The sequence below is a fragment of the Pecten maximus genome, chromosome 16 (assembly GCF_902652985.1).
Source record: "Pecten maximus chromosome 16, xPecMax1.1, whole genome shotgun sequence".
NCBI lineage: Eukaryota > Metazoa > Mollusca > Bivalvia > Pectinida > Pectinidae > Pecten > Pecten maximus.
This window is the reverse complement of record NC_047030.1, coordinates 13,387,821-13,401,836: the sequence shown is the minus strand read 5'-3', so window position 1 is coordinate 13,401,836 and position 14,016 is coordinate 13,387,821. Positions and strand designations below refer to the sequence as shown.

Genomic DNA, 14,016 nt, shown 5'->3' with positions numbered 1-14,016 from the left:
ATAAGCTGTATTTTTGGCTCGGGACAGAAAGACAAAAGTGGCTCGCTAAGGCTCGCCACTTTTGTCTTTCTTTACCCTCGCCAAAATACAGCTTATATTTAAAGACACTGACCATGTATTCTCTATGTATAGACAAGTACATTCAGACTTTAAACTCTCATCACTATCAGAGACTCACACACCAGAAACAAACTTATATATACATGTATTCCATTAATCTCCCATTTCTATATCCTACATTCTCACAAAACATATAAACAAAACATCTTTATAGCATCACATGTTATTTACAAAATTCTTACAGATTCAATAGCACATCCGTCATAAGGGTTTATATAATCAATCTTAGTGTAAAAGTGTAAAACATTTATATATCTCATAAAAACAGCTCAGAGATTTGTGGAGGCACCCCAGAAATATATAAAAAAAAATCCTCGTTTTGCATAAAAAAAAACATGTATTTCATTAAAACACATCAGAAATTAGATAAAACAATACTCCTTAAATCCTATTCATTAAAACACATTACAGACTCATTAAACATTTAATACATATCTGAGACTAGCAATAACACCCCTATCAGATTCATCTCAACGCACACCTGGTATATTTAATACATACATTATCATGAAAATCGTTGAAACACATTACGGGCTCCTTAGCGCACTTCATAGCAGACTGAAAATCACTATATCAGTAAAAAAAATCTCAGAAAACAAAACATGCATTCATTAAAAAAGCACCAAAGCTTAAGAGCAGTTCGTTAACTCATATATGGCATATTGCTTATCACAAATGAGCTTAATATGGCAAAATAAATTCAAAAGTAAATGGCTGTCGTTATTCTAGCGATTCTTTGTTTGTTTTTGTTTTTGTTTACCTTAACGTACTTATTGATATACGGAACAAGAAAATCAAACATGGTAATTTTCAAAATGCAATTGTACTGATAATAAGTTTTTAAACCAATTCATAACGGCGCGAATTGATTTAATGAACGATATACACATGTAAACTTGTACATTTACAGTGTATGGCATGTGCTTAATTTCCTTTAAATTTAAAATACTTTATTACAATAACGATAGTTTTTATTCCCAGCAACAGCATCATTTACGACCGAATATTTCAATCTACTGTCATACATTAAAACACACCTGGTGGGGAACGTCAATCAAACAAACGTTCAGACTACTACTATTTCACAGTTTAAAAAAAAATGTAATTAATAAACAACTTAGATTATTTACCATTAACATTTCATACGAATTAACGACATACAGAGATTGACAAATCCTATCATATATTTATGTTATTCTCAAAGACATTAACGGTTGGTCCAGATCATGGAATTACATATGTATAAAGACAACAAGTCAAAGTCCCTGGCGTCCTTGTTCAATTCTGAAGTTGGAGCGATACACTGGTCCCTGAGATGAACACTGGACCCTATCCGAGATAATTGTCACGAAACTGTATAACTATGAGAACTGGCCATATATATTGCACTGTTTGTCATCAGAACATAGTCCTGACTATCCTTGTCAAACTGGATGTTTGGACAAAGCACACATTACAGCCCCGGCTGTTGTCACAGCTATCCCCAGTAATAGTAAACACAGATTCCTTCGGCCCTGACATAAAGAAACATTAGATTAATTTATTTCTCATTATAAAACCAACTTTATGTATAGAACATACAACTGGTGGCCAACTCAATGGTCTACAGAACACAATTAATACACATTTTGTTCACTGCATTTATACATGAGAAGAGGCTTCAGCATTGACATACATGTATTTGATAAACTTATATAAATTTCTCAACTTTATTACATTTGTACAATTCATTACAAAAAACCCCTAAAACGTTCACTCTTTCACAGCTGTATTGACCGAGTAGACTTTATCGCCGAGTGCTTCATTCTGGACACGTCGCCAGGATTACATAGTGAAACGTATCCTTTCAGCTCTATCTATATATCTCATCTGCCAGTTCTCAATGTACAGTAATATTTTATCGAAATGCATATGATAAAGATAAATTGATAAATAATTCCACAGGAAAATAAATATCATCATGTTTGTATGTTATATATATGTTTTATATACTTCATTGTAAATGAAAGTAGATCTTATATTTATCAATATTTCATTCACACAAGATCCATACACTGTAACAATAAAACCGCTGTATATCCGAATTGCTGGCAATCGAGGACTGTTTTCATAAAATTCTACACAATTTTGTTACATATTTCATTCCTTTCATTTTTATGAATTTACTAGCATTATTCGAATGAAAAAGGGTTTGCTATATAACAATGAGACAAAAGTAGCAATTACTCTCAATAAAAAAAGATTATAATATAAAGGTATTCTATTTTCTACAATAACACTAATCCTATTTTCCCAACCACCAAAATAACAGAACGATTACCAATGTGTTCATATTAAAATTTAACTTGTTTTCCCGTTAATTTCCAACAATAAGACTTGCTACTATCAGACTTGACAGTTCCCACAAAAATACATTTCCCTCATGCTTAATATAATTCCCCGCGATGAAACAGACATCCATTGCCCATGCTCAATCGCGCACTTATCTCCTACAAGAAGATACCCCTTACCCGTCTATATCCGGCCTTACCTTGATTTCCCGGAAGAAGACCACACCAACTGAGGCGTTAATGACGATTGGCACAGTCGTCATTATTGGAAAGGAGACAGATTCCGATAGCGTGTCATTGACGAGAAACCATAGAGAGCTTGCTGTTCCCCACAGTAGTCCGGTCACAAGTCCAGGGAAGCTAGCTCGGGGGTAGACTCGAGGGATATTCCTCATCACAAGGCAGTACATGGAGAAATAAAATGTATTTCCGACGAATAGGCCACACATTGTGGCAAAAGCGTAGTCCATTCCTGTCCGAGTCATAAACAATATGTCAGTTTGTAGAGGTTAAAGAGATACAATGATTTCTATACACTGCAATAGTCTACAAAACATGTTGTCCATCAACACACCTTCAGGGAACATTTGACAGAACTCATTGTTTCAAGAACATGAAATTTAACTTTATAAATCTCATACCGTTGTCGATTGATTCAATAATACCCATATTTTCATATGAAATTCATATTTTTGGACTTCATTTTTTCCAATATCAAGTGAGAATGGATTTTCAGGTAATGGATTTTTGATACAATGTATTTGAACTCGACGATACATTGTTAGAACTACTACAAACACGAATAAAGAAACTTGCCAGTACAATATTACATTACAAGTGTAACACATAAGTAGCAGAATGCTTTACTAAAATTAGTACACAAGGTATACATTTCAAAATAACGAAGGTAAAATAACTCGTTTCCATTGCTGTCCTTGCCTTTTATATGGCTGCTGACATGACACATCCCGGGTTCAAGTATCAAGGAGTTTTTGAAGGAACGATTAGATGCAGAAAACTAATACCTCCAATACAGATAATATGACAAGCATACAAGATAGGTAACTCGGACACCTCGGGCAACAACACGTCTGCATGATCAACCACTGACAGAGAGTAAGGCTGCTGAGGAGACTTTTAGCTGACTAATAATGACCTGGGTTTTTTTCTATTTAGATAATATAATTCAAAGCAACAATGCGCGAAATGCTTCAAAATTATTTATGGAACTCAAGTCAAAATCATCCCTTGGGTTTGAATTACCATACGTCTACGTCACGTCTGCGCTTGATTTGATTAAGATGTACGTACCAAACTGACTGGAATGTTTATATGCCTGCTGGACGTAAATAGATGGTGTATACGTCTGGCCATACAACACTCCCGATACCACAGACATGGCGATTCCTCTACAACAGAATACAGGCATTTAATAGTCTTTTGGAAAAATCTTGAATATAACACTGATATGCAAAAATACCCCATTTACTAAAAGTTCATTTTAGATACGACAACATTACAATGGACTCCCTTAATTACGACAACATTACAATGGTCTCCTAAAATCACGACAACATTACAATGGTCTCCCTAAATCACGACAACATTACAATGGACTCCCTAAATTACGACAACATTACAATGGACTCCCTAAATTACGACAACATTACAATGGACTCCCTAAATTACGACAACATTACAATGGACTCCCTAAATTACGACAACATTACAATGGACTCCCTAAATTACGACAACATTACAATGGACTCCCTAAATTACGACAACATTACAATGGTCTCCTTAAATCACGACAACATTACAATGGACTCCCTAAATCACGACAACATTACAATGGACTCCCTAAATTACGACAACATTACAATGGACTCCTAAAATCATAACAACATTACAATGGTCTCCTAAAATCAATTAAGTCGTCTTCTGTTTCCTATTAATAATTAACTCTGAGAATGCAAACAAACAATCAACATCTTTTTTCCATTCCATTAGGACCAAGAAAGATGGAGATGAGAGATTAAGCGGTGAAGAATTTGTATCACAGAATTACGCTCCTCTCACCCAATCTGCCAATGGAAAATGATTTATGAATAAAGCAGTATTAAACATTGATAAAATCAAAATCGAAATTTTTAAAATATTTTATGATTGTGTGTTTAACAAATTAACTCACATTATTTTCTTCTTAATGGGAGGCAATTTGTCAACAAATATCGTCACTTCCTCTGTGCGTTTGGCAGTAGCGGGTAATAACAAGCACTCCTCTGACGGAGACATCGCAGACGTTGAGTTGTTAATGGGCTGTAATAAAACATACTAACATAAAACGGGGAAATTGTTGTCAGCAAAAATAAAAATACTTGAACACAATTAATTTCAATGGCATATACTCATAAACAGATAATATAACAAATCTGCGGGTATCAAGTTCAACGTTTTAGACTGAGGTTCCGATTTTATTGTTAAAAGGAACAGAAAATTCCTCAGCTTAAAATTTTTCACATGGAAGCACCACTGTATTTAAGGAAATCATCTTTGTTAAGGAATCTGCCTTAGTTCTGTAATGCATTCTTATGGAGAAAATAAGCTAAGGAATATTGATGAGACAGGGGTCTGGTCTCAATATGAACACAATGACATGTGTACATTGTTCGGTAAGGCTTAATTGTTTTTTTGTTTTTTGGGTTTTTTTTTTTTTCATTTTGTCAATACCAACAAATAACAACTTCATAATTATATAACATACTCTTGAATTTACTGTTCTTGAAAATGCTGTGTATGATTATGTACCCTACATGTATATCATAAATAAGTGTTAACCAGATACCACACGATAGATACTTACACTAAACGTATTGTATTGTCCAGCGCACACAGTTGGGGAGGTTGTCTGATCAGCCTTTTTTGCTTTGCGTATATCAGGTTTTAAGAACGAAAATATCACAGCACTGCGAAAACAAAACATACAATTAAATAATGTAAACAATACAAAAACACAAATTTTCGAGTTAAGTAAACAAATACCACTCCAGGAAGGCCATACACAAACAACTACAATAGCAAGTAAACAATAATTGTTTGGATTATAAACAAAGTTTCATTACAATGTTAACGCATATCAAATGCAATGCAAACACAGATTTATTGCAATGTAAACAAACATTCATTGCAATGTAAACAATCATTCATTGCAATGTAAACAAACAGTCATTGCAGTGTAAACACAGACTGACTGCAATGTAATCACAGACTAACTGCAATGTAAACAGACTGACTGTAATGTAAACACAGACTAACTGCAATGTTAACAGACTGACTGTAATGTAAACACAGACTGACTGTAATGTAAACATAGATTGACTGCACTGTAAACACAGACTGACTGCAATGTTAACATAGACTGACTGCAATGTTAACAGACTGACTGTAATGTAAACAGACTGACTGTAATGTAAACATAGACTGACTGTAATGTAAACATAGACTGACTGTAATGTAATCATAGACTGACTGCAATGTAAACAGACTGACTGTAATGTAAACAGACTGACTGTAATGTAAACACAGACTGACTGTAACGTAAACATAGACTGACTGTAACGTAAATATTCTGACTATAATGTAAACACAGACTGACTGTAACGTAAATATTCTGACTGTAATGTAAACACACTGACTGTAATGTAAACATAGATTGACTGCAATATAAGCATAGACTGACTGTAACGTAAACATAGACTGACTTCAATGTAAACACAGACTGACTGTAATGTAAACACAGACTGACTGCAATGTAAACACAGACTGACTGTAACGTAAACATAGACTGACTGTAATGTAAACACAGACTGACTGTAATGTAAACATAGATTGACTGTAATGTAAACATAGATTGACTGCAATGTAAACATAGATTGACTGCAATGTAAACATAGACTGACTGCAATGTAAACATAGACTGACTGCAATGTAAACATAGACTGACTGTAACGTAAACATAGACTGACTGTAATGTAAACACAGACTGACTGTAACGTAAACATAGACTGACTGTAACGTAAACACAGACTGACTGTAATGTAAACATAGTTTGACTGTAATGTAAACATAGATTGACTGTAATGTAAACATAGACTGACTGCAATGTAAACAGACTGACTGTAATGTAAACAGAGACTGACTGCAATTTAAACATAGACTGACTGTAATGTAAACATAGACTGACTGCAATGTAAACAGACTGACTGTAATGTAAACATAGACTGACTCTAATGTAAACACAGACTGACTGTAATGTAAACAGACTGACTGTAATGTAAACAGAGACTGACTGCAATGTAAACAGACTGACTGTAATGTATACACAGATTGACTGCAATGTAAACATAGACTGACTGCAATGTAAACATAGACTGACTGCAATGTAAAAACAGACTGACTGTAATGTAAAAATAGATTGACTGCAATGTAAACTCAGACTGACTGTAATGTAAACATAGATTGACTGCAATGTAAACACAGACTGACTATAATGTAAACATAGACTGACTGTAATGTAAACAGATTGGCTGTAATGTAAACATAGACTGACTTTAATGTAAACACAGACTGACTTTAATGTAAACATAGACTGACTGCAATGTAAACATAGACTGACTGTAATGTAAACATAGACTGACTGCAATGTAAACATAGATTGACTGCAATGTAAACATAGACTGACTGTAATGTAAACACAGACTGACTGTAATGTAAATATAGATTGACTGCAATGCACAACTAAATTTTCAAAATATTTCCAATTATTCATATCTAGTTTCTTGGCACGACTCAACAAGTAACTTGGATATTTGATTTTTTATCTCATTAATAGAAAAACAAATTTCAATACAGACAGTAAATTACCAACTAAATCTTACCTGGTAATACAGAAGATAACGCCTCCATAGTTGAGAAGTATAGAATCGGGCACTTCCTTCTGTATACCAAACAAACCGAACCTGTAACGAAAACTTCCGGAATCAATCATAATTATCTTCAACCTACAGTCACTGACGTTGATATGAGATTGGACATCGCATAGGAACTGAAACAGGTGTGAAAACTTGTATCTTAAAAATGTTGAAAAGTGTGATAGTTCCTATCGACCTCTAGTATCCCTAACGTTACATTCGATGAAGCAGAAGACGCTTGCTCTTTTGGAGCACCAGGGGTTAATTTCCTCGTACTTTTTTCTAAATGCTAACAAAACTCTTTTACCGTCAAGATTATCTTTCTTCAAAAATGAACTGCTAAACATCTATATAAATAAACAGATAAGATAAACGTAATTACTCTTTAAATTATTAATTGAATATTATAATACATGTATATATCGAATAAGTCCGAAAAAGAAAACATCACGCGAGCTATTTCCAGATATAACGTGACCATTAATCGTATCCACGAAATTTCAGAGGATGCGTTCATGAACGATCTGCAAGACAGAATAACTAATCGAGAACGCAACCAATTTACTTTGAAAATGGTAATCCCGGAAGTGACCGGTACCTACCTGCCTGTAGCCCAGCCACTCAACATGTTACAGATCCCCCACACACACATGCCTTGAGCCATACCCACCGCCTTCACGATCGGCACCATGAACAGATTGGCTAGAACATGTAACAACAAATCATTAGTTAGTTCGGGTCATAAGTGATACTGTGACAGGATTGTTCAAAAAAACATCATTTATAGGTCGTTAAGTTTTCGTTACTTTATTTTCATTAATTTATTTATCTTTACGATTATATCATTCCAACTCATTAGCAGTTGTTGTTGTTGTTGTTGTTATTGTTGTTGTTATTGTTGTTGTTGTTGTTGTTGTTTACACGAGTCTTCTTTCGCACACAGAATGACTGAGTAAAGCATTGGATAGAACGAATATTCATACCCTGTCTACACTACTCTCCGAGGGCGAAACCGTCCGTCCCTCCGTCCGTCCGTCGTATAAAGCTACGTTATCACAGCTCTAGACATTAGGGAGAAATACTCACATCCAACTCTACCATTTTGTTTCATGTGTTTATATATAGACACGTACCTGTGATCCATACAACGCCACCTAGCATCACGATCGGGTAAAAAGTAGCCTCGCTTCGGAATAGCTGGACGATGACGCCGATTAGGAGAGCTCCATGAGAAAACATGAGTTGGAAATATAAACCTGGTAAACAAATAAATACAATTACAGTTGTAGTTGAATTGTACCCGAGAACAAATCATATTACTTCGTCTAACAGGAATTAACACCTAGGTTAGTAATGTAGTGTTTGTCTATTTTATAGAGTTTATAACAACTATCATTGGATCTAAGGGGGGGCTATCTATGTACTTTCTTAAATTTATGCAATGCTTTCATTTTAAGTTAAGGAATTGGTATAAGGTTATGAGTATTAATGACATGCTCTCCATCTATATACAAAGAAGTTGTCACGAGTCAGAAACTGTACATATCCTAATTTGCTCGGGTTGAACATCAGCTATGAAAGGCTCGCATCCGTTGTGTTTTGTCGTTGTGACAAACACATCTGATGCGACAAAGATAGTATAGTTCTCTGGAAACCCTAGATTCATACTGCTGAAGAGAATGTCAGACGCAATACACTGCAATACCATATTGAATTCTCAAGATATAGGGCCATGTACGCATGATCAAGTCATCCTCGAGGAGAAGAATACACATTCTTCGTGAAAGGAACCAGAAGAAAGGGGAAACCGAGCAAAGAATGTATTGTTTTGAAAATCACCAGTACAGGTCGTCTCCAGTTTAGAAGTGTTCCTTTCCCCACTCAGTCTTTCCTTTCTAATCTCGAAGCGAAGAAGAGGTAAACCAAACTAAATTTCAATTATACTTTGAGATCCAGGAAGTCCAGAAAGCATTTCATGTCCCGAAATTCTACTTCACCTGTTATACCTTGACGGTATCCTTGGAACACAGTAGAGACTGTTAGACATCTACAAGGTATACTGAGTATTGAGAGACCACTTCAAAGCTTAATTTTTTATGAGTATTGTCAAAACATTCTCCAATTTTACATCGTCACGACGTCGCATTTTTAAGGTACATAAACCAGGTACTACTTCGATTGGGAGAAAACATGGCATCATACCAAAGTCACGGACATACAAGGTACGCTTCGTAAAGAGATTCTGGTACAGCATCAATAGCGGGAAGTGGTACATTAACGTCAATCCTTCTCTTCGTGTTACGGTAGAACCAATTCTTGTACTCTTACAAATATACAAATACTCTTACAAGTATATTTGCTGTTGAAATTGATGATTCTAAATACCTTCAGTTATACCTATTGTTCTATCGATCCCCTGACTACTCTTACAGAAATTAATGCTTAAATGCTAATCACAAGTTACGCCTATTTTTGTGTCCAACCCCTAGATATTGGCTTACATATAGTTTACATGTTGTCGAAATTGATGATTTACGTACAAAGGCTTCAAGTTGAACGAACTTACCATCTCCCGTCTCGAACCGTTTGATTGGCACCACCACATTCCCCAAAATTACGACGGCTGCAGCGGCGGAGATGTATCCCCAGCAAGGTGCTATGACGTCATCCGTCGCGGGGCTCAGTGTCGATTCGTTGAAGGGAAGTGTCGTCGTGTTCGAATACATGATGTAATTTGTTTTCTGTAAAAATAAATCCAAGGTCGTTTTAATTAACTTTACATAGTAGATAAATTATGACTTTTTACACATTAGTAAACACACACTTAAACAACTTTGATGTAACTTCTATTATGTGTTGCAAGTTTATATATATATGTATTAGACAATCGACAGGGATTCGTTACAAATGATATTATATATTATATATGAGATGGGTCACACAATAAGGATATAGAGAATACATGGACAGTGTCTTAAACTATAAGCTGTATTTTGGCGAGGGTTAGGAAAGACACTTTCACTTTATTTTCACTGCTCATCACTGCAGTGAAAATATCAGTTTTATTAGTTTGATCAATTTCTATATTTCTCTGGCAAACGAACCCCAGTGGCCAATCTAAATGGTTTTCATTTCTCCATTACGAGTTAATACACCGTAATATTATTATCATATCCCCTCGGGGGCTCCATAGATTTATGAAATAAGTGAGTTATTCGTTCAGCGGCCATGCTTTTAAAGGTATCGACATTTTCTTACCGTGACCTTTTCGTCGACGATCTTATATGCACTTAGCGTATAGTTTACGGGATACGTATATACGTACCGGGCCGTGAAGTTATGACGTCACAAAATGAACACTTATATAGGATATATGATATCTATAAACGTAATAAAGATAACAAATACGTGACCAGCTAATCCGGCTTATCTGTCTTTATTCGTGTTTACACCATCGTTACAGATAAGGTCATATGACGACGATGTATGCTGATGATGATGAGCATCCAAAGATTAGTATCGAAGCCTGCATTTAAGTACGACACTGTGTCACATCGCAAAAAGGTCAGCCATCTTACATCTAAACATCAAACACGGGACGGCAACTTCGGAAAATGAATTCAGTTGGGTTTGTCTTTTTCAGAGGACAGAACACCCCCAACCACCCCACAGCCTAACCCCCACCAACCCCCACCCCCACCCTCACACCCCCTCACACCCACCCCCACCCTCACACCGCCTCACACCCACCCCCACCCCCACCCCCTGTCTATTATATGCTCAACGTTGATGCGAAAAATGACGTTTACATTGCCCAAGATTTCCTCCTAAAATGAACCGGTTCCGAAACTTAGAGGCAGTCAAGAGACTTTTGCAGAATTTAGTTATTTCCATCCGTCTTCAAGTTGGGTCTGCAAGAATCCAAATTTAGGTCCCCTTGTCTTAACATTCACATGGACTTGATAATTTGTTACAATCTACATGAATTTGGACATTCCCATGTGTATTACTGTATATAGCACATTAACACCAAATACATGTAGACTGTAACATGTCTCATAATGTGTTATACTCACTAGGGAAGGTCGAAATACATGTAGACTGTAACTAATTATCAAGTCCATGTGTTTACATTCTCTCTTGTCTACTTTTCCGTCTTAACACCATATTTCATTCTTCATGTGACATTGGGAAATAGTTGGGCTGTTAAACCCTTGACAGAAGGCAGAGAAGAATTCCCTCTCGACATGACATACTGTACAAATAAAGTGTGTCTCTCGACATGACATACAACTGTACAAATATAGAGTGTGTGTCTCTCGACATGGCATACTGTACAAATATAGAGTGTGTCTCTCGACATGACATACTGTACACATATAGAGTGTGTGTCTCGACATGACATACTGTACAAATATAGAGTGTGTCTCTCGACATGACATACTGTACAAATATAGAGTGTGTGTCTCGACATGACATACTGTACAAATAAAGTGTGTCTCTCGACATGACATACTGTACAAATATAGAGTGTGTCTCTCGACATGACATACTGTACAAATATAAAGTGTGTCTCTCGACATGACATACTGTACAAATATAGAGTGTGTGTCTCTCGACATGACATACTGTACAAATAAAGTGTGTCTCTCGACATGACATACTGTACAAATATAGAGTGTGTCTCTCGACATGACATACTGTACAAATATAAAGTGTGTCTCTCGACGTGACATACTGTACAAATATAGAGTGTGTCTCTCGACATGACATACTGTATAAATATAGGGTGTGTGTCTCGACATGACATACTGTACAAATATAGAGTGTGTCTCTCGACATGACATACTGTACAAATATATGTTTGTGTCTCGACATGACATACTATATAAATGTAGAGTGTGTCTTTCGACGTGACATACTGTACAAATATTAAGTGTCTGTCTCTATCGACATGACATCTGTTGTATGGGGATGGTCTTAATAATATAAGTTGATATCACCTGCTTCGCAATTGTTGTAAAATGAATACAGTTTAAAATTCACGAAATACTGCACAAATACAGAGTGTGTGTATTTTGTCTATGAATGACACCTTTAACTTAGAGGTAGTTTAGCCCCACTGAGTGCATACATACATTTCTTTATTGAACAGTTGTCCAACTAAATTAGGCTGTTCTAAATTACCTGTTGTACAAATATGTTTACCACAATTGCAGATAAGATTTGCTCTATACCCAGTGAAAATAAGATTGCCTCACGGAACTATAAACATGTTACTTTCGATAGACTTGCATTGGCATCATACATATGAGGGTCTCACGTGCTTCATACGCACTCGTGCTTGTTTATTAAATCAATAGAAGGTTGGTACCTGGAAGCAATAATCAATGTAATACACACGTACACATGTGTAACAAAGCTCTATAGTAATATACTATAATAATTTACTGAGTACACCACGTGTGTGAGTAATGCTAGCTAGTCATTGTGTGTCCGACCCAAATGTATTCAATAGGGACCATCGAGGCGTGACCTATAGGGTTGGCCGCTTATATTGTTATTGACAAACATACATGTAAACTACACACGTACATACCTTACACAAAGTGGTAAATCTTTGATATCCCTTTGTGTTCGTTCCTGATCATTATATTGTGTTGTTTGAGACCTTGTCTACAACCAGTAGATGAAAACACACCGCTGGACAACCGTACCCAACAAACAGCTGACTGTCATTCACTACATGTATACACTTCCGGTATGGGCGTCACATGGGGGTTACACACATGTATGCGGTTATACTCAATATACGCGTGTGTGTGACTCACTCGCTTTCAGGCGCTGCAGCAGTGTATAGATATCCGTTCGGAATTTTAAGAGGAACCAATTTTATGGGAGTTCCGAATGTGAACTTCTGTCCAAGTCCATAATGTTTGATTTGTAAATGGATTTACAGTTTGTGAAATGTTCTTGGAACCAAACATCAACGTAGAATATGCACATCAATACGCACAATCGAGGTACGGCATACAACATTCAAGAGGGAATTTATATACGTGTTAGAATAGAAGATCAATAAAATTATTAAAATTCATTTATTATTTAAAAAAAAAAAAAAAAAAACAAGCAACTATTGGAAATGGTCCACACGAAACAAACATGTTACTTTATTCTTCAAATTACTTAACAAAAAAGCAAATCAATGTTTTGAAAAATAAAAATCTGAAAAAAAGAAAACCCCAAAATTGTTGTCAGCTATATCAATAAACTGCCTGTCGCATTTTGGGTACTCTTGTCAGCTTTTGGTGGGTTACGAGGATATGGGAAATGTTTTTTTATCGTCACACCCTCACTGAAAAGTGTTAAGAGTATAAGCTTGAGAACGCTGTGTGGTCGGCGCTTTGTGTGATCTTCCCTTCTGTTGTAATGAAAACTTTACACCAGGTAACTAGCGTGAAAAATATACTTGGACTTTCGGGCCGTTTATATAACACGTGTACGTTTACCTACCTCCATCAATTTCAATTAAGATAATAAAACAAATCTGCCGATTGCTGTTCGTTGTAGTTTTTTTCACTACACTGTATTTCAAG

The 14,016-nt window shown here is 35.8% G+C and overlaps 1 protein-coding gene across 1 annotated transcript; it reads right to left on the bottom strand.

Moving 5' to 3' along the window:
* Positions 1-27: 27 nt before the first annotated feature.
* On the bottom strand, positions 28-13,206 carry LOC117345180 (transmembrane protein 144-like). Its single transcript, XM_033908185.1, has 10 exons — positions 13,020-13,206; positions 9,987-10,161; positions 8,554-8,676; positions 8,023-8,122; positions 7,388-7,468; positions 5,314-5,416; positions 4,642-4,769; positions 3,762-3,859; positions 2,651-2,922; positions 28-1,634 (listed from the first exon to the last, which is right to left on the bottom strand). The coding sequence occupies exons 2-10, from the start codon at positions 10,144-10,146 to the stop codon at positions 1,545-1,547; spliced, it is 1,155 nt and encodes a 384-aa protein (XP_033764076.1). The 5' UTR covers positions 10,147-10,161; positions 13,020-13,206; the 3' UTR covers positions 28-1,544.
* Between the last annotated feature and the right edge of the window lie 810 nt (positions 13,207-14,016).

Bases quoted from the DNA above. Each gene is read 5' to 3' on its own strand.
- LOC117345180 (XM_033908185.1), bottom strand. From the start codon at position 10,146: ATGTATTCGAACACGACGACACTTCCCTTCAACGAATCGACACTGAGC. The intron at 7,469-8,022 runs GTAGGTACCGGT...TTTTCGTTACAG, and splicing joins AGTGGCTGGGCTACAGGCAG to GTTCGGTTTGTTTGGTATAC. The intron at 3,860-4,641 runs GTGAGTTAATTT...ATTCTGTTGTAG, and splicing joins CCCATTAAGAAGAAAATAAT to AGGAATCGCCATGTCTGTGG.